We start from the raw sequence: 10,758 nt of genomic DNA on the forward strand, positions 1-10,758 counted from the left end.
TTTGTTTTGAAATTATTAAAATTTAAATGCAACAATATTGTGAAATGAGTGATAATAATGTGAAAATTCCTTAATTACATAAAGGAAGCAATAGAAGGATACAAAATTTATAATGAACTAGGCTCTTTGTATCTTTCTCAGCCAACTTAACCATTTGAGCTACAGTAGTTCTCTTTTCATTAACTATAATTAAATATAGTCCTTAAAGTATGTATTCTGCATCTTTTATTTTCCGTATTTCACTTTCTATTTTCGATCACAAAGCAACGATGAAATTTTGGGTCCGAATTTCTTAGAAGAAGGCTATAAGGGTGTCTCCACCGGCGCCCCTCCCATTCGCCCGTCAGCGACGTCCGACCGGACGGGCGCCGTAGGGAGCGGGAAGGGCGCCACGCCCGTCCCGAGTGCCCCTTCGAAGGGCTCGCCCCTCGCGTCGACGTCCGACCGGACATCCGGAATTTTTAATTTTTTAAAAACTCTATAAACAGGGCTCCTCCAACATCATTTCATTCACACCACTTGTGTTGACAAGTTTCTCTCTCTAACCTCTTTTTTCAATTATCTATAATGGCGAGTAGTCGTGCGGGTGGTAGTGGCGGAGGCGCTAGTGATAGTGATGGCTTTAGTGATGATGAATTGGATCTCGGTGTGCAAGAGGCGATTGATCGACGGATCCAGCAGAGGCAGCGGTGGCGGCCGTGCCTCGGCCGATCCATCGCCGACGGCATGTACCCCCGGACCACATTGCTGCACATATTCAGTTGTATGAGGACTACTTTGCTCCGCAGCCGCGTTTTGGGGATGCCTTATTCCGCCGACGTTTAAGGATGCATCGTCCTCTGTTTATGCATATCGTTGGTGCATTAGAGAGAAGGTACGAGTTTTTCAGGATCAAGGAGGATGCGGCTGGCAACCCCGGACACACGCCAATACAGAAGTGTACGGCCGCAATCAGGCAACTGGCGTACGGAGGCCCAGCCAACATGTTCGACGAGTACCTCCACATTGGGGAGTCTTCAGCCGTCGAGTGTCTGTTGGAGTTTTGCGCGGGCGTTAGAGCGATATTCGGGGATCAGTATCTTCGGCGTCCGAGCCCCGAAGACTGCCAGCGGTTGATTAATATGCACGGGTCGGTGCACGGGTTCCCTTGGATGTTGGGCAACATCGATTGTATGCATTGGGAGTGGAGGAACTGCCCCACCGCCTGGAAAGGGGATACACACTTCCGGGATCGATTTGGGGACGACATATTCGTGTGTGGCAGCGTGGAAGAACGATCGCATTGAGATTATATCAAACCAAAAGGGCGACCGGATTACGCCATCTCAAGTCGCTTTCACTGACACCATTCGTCACATTGGTGACGCCGCCAAGTCTCAAGTCGTCAATAATGTCTCCAACGTTGTATTCGGTCAGTTTTCTCTTCTAATTTCCATTGCTGCGAAATTGTACTCCCTCCGTCCCACAAAAGATGTCACACTTTCCTTTTTAGTTTGTCCGACAAAAGATGTCACACTTTCCTTTTTAGTTTGTCCCACAAAAGATGTCACATTTCCCTTTTTGAAAAAAGTTCTCTCTCACGTGAATATAAAAACTATATTTTCTCTCTCCATTTAACACACAAAACAAAACCTCCTGTGTCGTCCCACAAGTGTGACATCTTTTATGGAACGGAGGGAGTATTTGTATTAGATCTACCACCAAATATATTGCCCAATGAAATAAAATATGAAAACCAATTACAGTAGAACCATAATCTTACGGATTTGATAACACCTATTCTATGTATCAATTTCCTCAATTTGTAGATTGCAAATTAACAAATCCTAAAAGCTCAAGTCTCTCTGCTATTATTACTTAATGTGTCAATTTCCCCTTCATCAAATTAAACTACTAATCTCCCGATTATTATAGTAAAATCAATATTCATTCATAAGATACTTATGGTAAAATAATGTCTCCTCAAAATTTGCAAGTCTCCTTCTAGAATTAAATGAACAACTCCTAATAGTTTCTAGGATTTAATTCTTCAATCAAAAGCTAATGTCACTCGACTATTATTGTTTAAGATGTCAATTTCTCCTTCAAATTAAACTACTAATCTATCGATTATTGTAAGAAAATAAAAAATCATTCATAAATGGCCAATTAAATAAATGTAGAAGCACAAAATCTTCAATCAAAAGCCTAAGTCTCTAGACTATTATTGATTAAGGCATAAATTTATCCTGTACCAAATTAAACTACTCATCTCTCAATTATCCAATATGTAAAACTAATGAATGAAATCCTACAACTGATGGTTCTTCCACTTGACTCCTAAAACCCTGAATTTTTGGCTCCTAAGGCGTGATAATATAGGGAGAAAAGACTAAATGGCTGCTATTCTATTACTAAAGCTGAAATTCAAGCAACTATGAAAGGTGAGATTGCTTAAAGAACACTAGAACATAGTAAAGAAATGCTGAAAAAATGAAACCAACAAGAAGCATACAAAAACATGCAAATTTGAACCTGGCCAGACAATGAAAATCACACAACAGTTGGCTATTTTGCAACAAGATGTGTCACCTCTGTTCTCTTCCACAAAATCGAAATCAACAAGGAATTGAATAATTAAAACCTTAAACAAGAAATGAACAAACAATAAAACTAATCAATAAGTGAAAAACTGAAAATCCAACAAGAACATAATATTAAAATATTTTTTGGTTCTTTCCTATTTCTTCAACATCCTTGAACACAAACTAAAATAAGATATAAAATAAATATAAACTCAAGCTTACAACTAGATTATAACAAATAAAACTAACAATTAAAGGCACTGAGGACTTAGCAATAACTACTACTCTGTTTATTCCATGTGAATTGAGTCATTGTTCTATTTTGGAATGTTCCAAAATAATCGAGTCATTCTATTTTTGACGAAAAATATATTCTCTTACTTTATTCTCTCCATCCCTCTTACTTTATTATCTATTACTTTATTCACCATCCATTTAGCACATCATTCTTAAACTCCTTGGTGAAATGAAATGTCTCAACTAACAAGGAACTAAGAGAGTACTTTAATATATTTTACAACACTCTTAACTGTGGAGTTATGTTGGCAAAAGTACCACCAAATAGTTGCTACAAAAGAACTAGAGCATTTAAACACTACAAACTACTACAACTTTATCCTATCGTGAGCAAAAGATCCAAGGTTGCCTTGAGCTCGGAACCCTCTTCTAGAGAGAGAATAAACTAAACTAGAGATAAGTGCAAAAATGATGGTGAACGAAAAAGTTGTTCGCACACTATGTAAAGTTCCTTTTTTTTAAACACATCTTCCAAGCTTTAAATGTTATGCCCGCTTTTTTATCCCAAAGATGTGGTGGGCGTCTTTAGCAAAAATAGAGTAGCCCCTTTGGGTGTATACTGATGGTGGCTTCAAGCATTTTGGCGTCAAGTCCAAATTGACAAACTAACAGCTTAGGCAGTTTGTCATTCTTTCATTTTTCTTTTAATTTTTGCTTCACTCCATCACACTGCCTTTCTACCATCCTTTTGTTCATAAGCTCCATTCACTGCCAAAATGAGCATCTTATCATGCAATTATTCAACAATATAGTGCAAAAATGATCAAACCCAAGTTTCAAAAACTAGCCTATTACTAGGGAATTATGAGGGTGAAGGATCAAAAAGGATTACAATTTGTCTAACAAAGATTACCTAACTTAAACATCTAGTTTTACTTCCACTATTTAGATTTGATAAGATCCTAAACATGCTCTAAAAACAAAAGTCATGCACATTGATCAAACCACACATAATGAAATAAAGGCTCAAAAATCTCACCCGGTAAAAGCACAAGACAATGTAAACAGACAATTCACACTTGATAAAAAAAAGTGCAAGCTACTAGCCAAAAAAATAAGATTTTGAAATTTTAGCTTAAGATGAAATACACGGATTGTAAATTTTGAAATTAATTAACATAAAGCTTAATATAAGACAGAGAGATAAGATTTTGAAATTTTAGCTTAATATCATCATTAGCAACTCTCTAAACTCATTGCACAAGTTACTTTTTCATTCCTATCAATCTCTATACTCCTAATTGAATTAAATCTTACACAGACGCAAAGAGGTTGATCGGTCGCAAGTTCAGTGACACAACGGTTCAGAAAGACATTGCATTTTGGCCATTCAATGTCATTTCTGGTGCTGATGACAAGCCTATGATCGTGGTAACCTTCAAAGGAGAGGAGAGACGGTTTTCAGCTGAGGAAATCTCCGCAATGGTGCTCAGTAATATGAAGGGTATCGCCGAGGCATATCTTGGATCAACCGTGAAGAACGCTGTCGTGACGGTGCCGGCTTATTTCAATGACTCTCAGCGTCAGGCCACCAAGGATGCCGGAATCATTGCTGGCCTTAACGTTATGAGGATCATTAATGAGCCTACTGCTGCAGCCATTGCGTACAGTCTTGATAATGGGGGTAATAGTACTGTGGCAAAGAATGTGCTGATTTTCGACTTTGGTGGGGGCACATTCGATGTATCTATGGTAACGATTGTGGCAAATGACATTGTAGTGAAGGCTATCGCTGGGGATACTCATCTTGGAGGCCGGGACATAGACAACAGGATGGTGAATCACTTCAGGGAAGAGTTTGAAAGGAAGAATGGTAAGAATATTAGTGGGAATCGAAAAGCTATGAGTAGATTGAGGAATGCTTGTGAAAGAGCCAAGAGGGATCTTTCCTCTGATTTCGGGACACAAATTGAGATTGACTCATTGATAGATGGGATTGATCTGAGTTCGACTATTAGTCGTGTTGTATTTGAGGACCTCAACATGGATTTATTCGAGAAGTGTATGGAGCAGGTCGAGAAATGCTTGAGTGATGCAAAGATGAAGAAAAGCAGTGTCGATAAAGTGTTGCTGGTGGGGGGGTCGAGTAGAATTCCGAAGCTGCAGGAGATGTTGAAGGAGTTTTTTGATGGGAAGGAGGCATGCAAGACCATTAATCCGGACGAAGCTGTGGCATATGGTGCGGCAGTGCTGGCAGCCAAGATGAGTGGTGAAAGCAATGAGAAGGTGCAAAAGAAATTTTTTATCGACGTTACTCCGCTGTCACTTGGCGTTAGAGTTGTAGGAGATGTGATGTCAGTAGTTATTACAAGGAACACAGAAATCCCAACAAGGAAGGAGGGTATTTATGTGACGATCGAAGACAATCAGACTTGTATGAACCTTCTGGTGTATGAGGGCGAAAGAAGCAAGTGTATTGATAACAATCTGCTAGGTGATTTCTCGCTCGATGGCATTCCAGCAGCGCCTAGAGGTGTTGCTGAAGTCAAAGTGTGCTTCGACATTGATGAGAATGGCATCTTGAATGTGTCAGCGGAGCACGTGGGTACTGGGTTGAGAAACAAGATCACTATCACCAATGACAAGGGCAGGCTGTCTAATAAAGAAAGAGAGAGGATGATCATTGATGCATTGAGGTACAAATTGGAGGATGAGGAGTTTATGGAGAAGGCTAAGGCCAGGTCTAACTTGGAGGACTACGCCTACAAAACGAGAAACGCCATTAGAAGTGCAACCAAGCTCAAATCAAAACACAAGAAGAAGATGGAGAATGCTTTCGAGTCCTTCAAGAAGTGGTTGGAGTCCAACAAACATGCAGAGGTTGCTGATTATGAAAACAAGATGAAAGAGCTTGAGACTGTTTTCAATCCCATCATCGCCAAGATGAATTAAGAATGAAAAGTGATGATTGGCAGGATCACATTGTCCGGATCGTTTCCGGACTGTCTATCTTTACTTCATAGTATTCGTGTTCCAGGATACTTGGTTTAAGTGTTAGTATTAATTTATTTTCGTCTGTTTTGTACTCCTGTACTTTTAATTATAGTTTCCTCTATTTTGTTAGTTTCTTCTTTTCTTTGCTCTTTCTTTCCGTGTTAAGATCGAGAATATGCACTCTTTATTAGCACTAAATAAACCTACAAGTATACAGAGTATATATAATATAGCTAATGGTCAGTACCATATATCAAACATAGGGAAAACTATTACAAATTGTCTATCTTCTACTATGCTTCTTTTACTATTTGGAAAAACAAAGAGATTTGGAATTTTGAGAATTCCCGGGATGTGCTTTCACAATTATGGTTATACAAATTCCAACTACAACACCATAGGACAGTTCATACTTCACTAGAACGAGTTACAAATATATTGTCCATACGGTACAAAGTGGATTACAGACACTAGGGGGGGCGTCAATCCTAGATTAGTAACTCTTAAAAACTCTTAAGACTCCTAATGTTCTTGCTCTCAATTAACAGTGTCGTTTTAAGGGAAGCTAATTGTAACTTTAACTAAGCTCTTCTAACTTGTAAACCTCCTCTCACGATTATGTTGCAAGTCAATAGATCATCACAGAATGTGTCACTCAAATGTGAAACAATTATCCAACACATAGAATAGAAGCAAAATAATGAACAAAACAGATAACTGAAGTTGTTACTAACGCATCACTAAATTCTATTAGTTTAGTTACACATAATTGAATAAGCTAAAAATATAGTTTGTAGGGAAAACAAAGAAAACATAAAACTTAAAATGATAGAACCCAAAGATGGAATCTTGTAGCCTTGATCTGCTCTTTGAATCCTCACTTCAAACGCCTTTGATCTTGATGATTAGTGAAAAGACTCTCAAATGTTATCTCTGGAAATTATGCTGCAAAGCGATCCTATTGATAAAGCTTGAGGGGATATTTATAGCCTTCATGAGAGGAACAGATTTTGTATGCGTGTCGTATGCACGTGTCCCTTCCTATTCAACAAGATTTATATGTTCCCACTTTCCAAAATACTATTAATTAGTATGTGGTAAGTTAGGGTGTCGAACCCACGAGGAACGGTAGCATCTGTTATGCATTTCCACACTTAGAAAGATTTTGGCGATGCCGCCACGCTTTAAATTGGGGGTGGGAACTAAACTATAAAATATAAATAACACTTAAGCTAGGATTGAGAACTAAAAGCGCAAATAACATGCAATTAAAAGAAAGCATTTAAACTGGAAAGCAGACTGGGCAAGTTGGTAAACTGGGCAACTTAGCAGTGGCAAAAATATAAGAACATTTCGGAAATGAAAAGAGAGCAGCAACTTGCATGAGCATCCTAAGTTTAGATAAGCAAAAGAGACTAAGTCCAAAGGCTAAGGAAAATAAACTAAGTGTTGGCTCCTAAAAGAAAGCTAGGAAACTAGGATAGTGACATGTTCAAAAGGTTAACTTTAAACTCCTAACTAATGTGACTAAAAGCTGAAATGAAAAGGAGGAAAGAGAGTTATAAATCTGATCCTAAAAGACATATTAGATGGGAGAGCTAAAAGGTGAAAGGTGATGGTACTTGTGTTCCCTTAAGGCTATTGTCCAATGGTTAAAACTAGTGGATAAAAGTTTCTAACTAATGGGTCTTTATCTAAACTTGTAAAAGGTGATTTCTCTTCTACTCCTACACTAAAAGGCACGAAATTATGGAGGAGAAAGAGAGTAGATGGCTGCTACATGATTGAAAATACTAGAGAAACACAAAATCATCAAATAAACTACCTAAACATGCATTGAAAACACCAAATGTAAAGCTGAAAATTAAAGCACTTAAACATGATGAAAGAACCTTAAAAACACAACAACAATGGTGGAAGAAATACAAGACAAGAAATTAAGCAACAAACATTAAACTTAAAACATGCAAAACTAATTAATCTAGGTGATTTAAACTCTAAATAAGAACACAACCTTTTTTTTTCCTTCTTTTCTTCTTGAAACTTTCGAAACTAACAACTAACTAAAACAATTAAAACTGAACTAAAGACACTGGGAAAGATTTTTACTAAGCAAGAAAGGTTTAACAAACACTAGAACAACAACAAGATAAAAATCAAAAATGAACAAGAGCTAAACTTCAAAGCACATTAAATACACAAACTCTTAGAAAAATTACTACTTGAATTGAGCTTTTAAAACAAGAACAACAACAATAACTAAGATTGAGATTGGTCCAAAAGAACTCCAAAAGCTAAGAACAAGCAACTAGAGAAATAAACACTACTACTAAATTACTACTACTTAAACCCATGGTGAACAATGATCTTGGCAGCCTTGAGTTTGAGATCTCTCTTCTTAAGGAAGAGAAAAAAGTTTTCTAGAGAGAGAATAAAATAAAACTAAACTAAAGAGTGATAAAGTGACTAAGTCTTTTTAATACATATATCCAATAAAAGATATTCTCCTTCTTTTTCTCTAAAAGGGCAGATATGGGTGTGTGTAGCAAGTGAGAGTTGTCCTTGATAAGTGTGTGGAAGTGGCTTTAGTCATTTTCCCGTCAGGTTCAAACTGGCCAGTCCAACAGCTTGGGCAGTTTGGGTCTTCTTTGCCTTCTTTCTCCACTTTCTTCTATTCCTTGTCATTTTGCCCTCTTTTTTTGCATGTTTTCCTCTTGATGTCTTCATTAAGCAGCTTCCAAACATAATGATCCATTCCCTGCCAAAAGAACATTTTTTTCATGCAAATATTCCACTAATAAGTGCGAAAAGTGATCAAATCCGAGTGATGAAAACTAGCCTATCACTTCACTTTCGTGCACCATAGCTTCTGCCTCTCGATCAGCGGTCGCTGCACTTGTTTCAACGATCGCTAGTGTAGCTACTGGATCTCACGGATAAGCACCACCCAGCGGTCGCTGGGCGTGTTCTTTTTTTCAACCCAACTTTTTCGAAGCGGGCCGCCGTCCGCTGGCTGAGTTGTAGCAAACCGCTAACTGCCTCGAATTCCAGTTTTCTATCTTGAACTTTTTGCTATTTTTTTAGGCTCTATTTAGCACATTTCTCAGAAAAACACGTCAAAATACCAAAACTGATATAATATGTAATTAATGGACGTGTAATGCAGTTTGACATTCAAAACGGACCAAATAATAGCTTTAAAACAGTGCAAAATCTGCACATATCAACTCCCAAACTTGCATCTTTGTTTGTCCTCAAATAAAACACAAAAGAAACATATTTGCAAGGATTTCATAAGGACTAGATGTCGTAATTTCCTCTATTCATGGAAAAGATAAATTAAGCATGAACTAACTTGTGGAACACCTTAATTCATGCACTCACAAGATGGGAAGTGTATTTATCTCTCACTCACAAAGTGTAAATGACAACGTATATAAAGCACTTAAATTATACATCATGCAATGTTTACCATAGACTTGCTCAAAGTCTAATTCCTCATCCACTAGATGTGATTAAACATCAAAAGTCCGAAAGCTCTCTATTTTGGTTGTAATCTAGGCTCTTTGGTAGGTGAGGAATATTTGGCTAAAAAGTGACTAAAAATAAAAATCCCAAGTAGAGTAAAATAAACTCCACTTTTCTTGTAAACCCAAGACACTTCTTGACATTTTATTCTTCCTTCAACTCACTCTCCATGTAACATCTCGGAATTTAGAACCCTAATTTTTGAACCCTAGAATTAAATGTTGATCACGTGGAATCAAGAATGCATTTATTTCACGTGGTGATATGATTGATTTGAGTCTAGGGTTTGTGTTGAAAGTTTGAAAAGTCAAACTTATTGATTTAATGATGTGGAATGTGATTTATTAATTTGTGAAATTATGTGGTAAATTAATTATGTAAGGGTGAGTGAGAATATTAGAGAAAATTTCCATAAATACTTGTCACCCTAATTCTTGGAATTTTCGAACCCTAGACCCCTTTGAAGATAAGTTCTATTTCTTCCGGAATTTATTTAATCCTTGGGATTTTTATTTAAATTAAATCCAAAACCCAATTATTTCCTTGTTTAAAGATGGAAAAATCAAGCTCCCTTATTTTTCTAGTGATTTTCGAAAATCACTATATTTGGGAAGGAAAGAATTATTTTATTTTATTTGGTTCCTTACTTGATTTCCTTCCATACCTAGAATTTAATTATTCTACCAAATCTTTCCATATTTCAAGAGAACCTTACCATACCTTATTTTAGTTAATAGTCAAAAATCCATACCTTATTTATAAGGCATAGTACACGCCTATTTTCGATGCAAGAGGGAGAATTTTTATTTTTATTCTACTCCATGATATTTTATCCTACTTGGAAAATATACCAAAAACAAAACCATGGCTAATTACCTAGCCATATTTTCGAAAATTAGGGGAATATTGTCATAGTCTATTTTTGTTAATTCTTCTTCCCTACTTCACCATATTATTTTATTCTATTTATTTATAAGGCAAAAGATCTTACCAAATATTCTATTCTTATTACCTAAAGATCTCATTGGACTCTATAAATAAGAACCCAAACCCCAACCCTAGCCCCCAAATTTTCGAAACCCCCTCCCCCATACACTCTCTCAATTTCCTTCCACTTTACTCCATTAATCCTTCGTCTTTTGAGAAGAAATTGAAGTTTAATCTGAGGATATTGAAGAACCAAGTCTCTACTTTGTTTCTACCGATTGATTTTCTCTAAAAAGGTATTTTTGTTTAAGAGTTATGTTGTTCTTCTTCTACCTCTTCTTTTCTTTTTCTTCCAACTGATTAAATCGGTATTCTTGAACCTTCATGCATATTAATTGGGCGAGAGTGGGATAAAAAGGGGTGTATAAATATGTATACATGTGGTGTGTGTTGTGCGTGTGTGTGTGTTGGCGTGTGTGTGTGTGTACCGAAGTGTGTGTGTGTGTGT

General features: G+C 37.1%; 1 protein-coding gene across 1 annotated transcript; it reads left to right on the forward strand.

Annotated features, from left to right (window-relative positions):
- The first annotated feature begins 44 nt into the window (after positions 1-44).
- On the forward strand, positions 45-5,855 carry LOC148931437 (heat shock cognate 70 kDa protein 1-like). Its single transcript, XM_089064785.1, has 5 exons — positions 45-48; positions 1,190-1,411; positions 4,123-4,637; positions 4,875-4,895; positions 5,427-5,855. The coding sequence occupies exons 1-5, from the start codon at positions 45-47 to the stop codon at positions 5,751-5,753; spliced, it is 1,089 nt and encodes a 362-aa protein (XP_088920911.1). The 3' UTR covers positions 5,754-5,855.
- Positions 5,856-10,758: the final 4,903 nt, after the last annotated feature.

Source organism: Salvia hispanica, chromosome 2, assembly GCF_029641045.1.
Source record: "Salvia hispanica isolate PSC_SH4W2 chromosome 2, Shi_PSC_v1, whole genome shotgun sequence".
NCBI lineage: Eukaryota > Viridiplantae > Streptophyta > Magnoliopsida > Lamiales > Lamiaceae > Salvia > Salvia hispanica.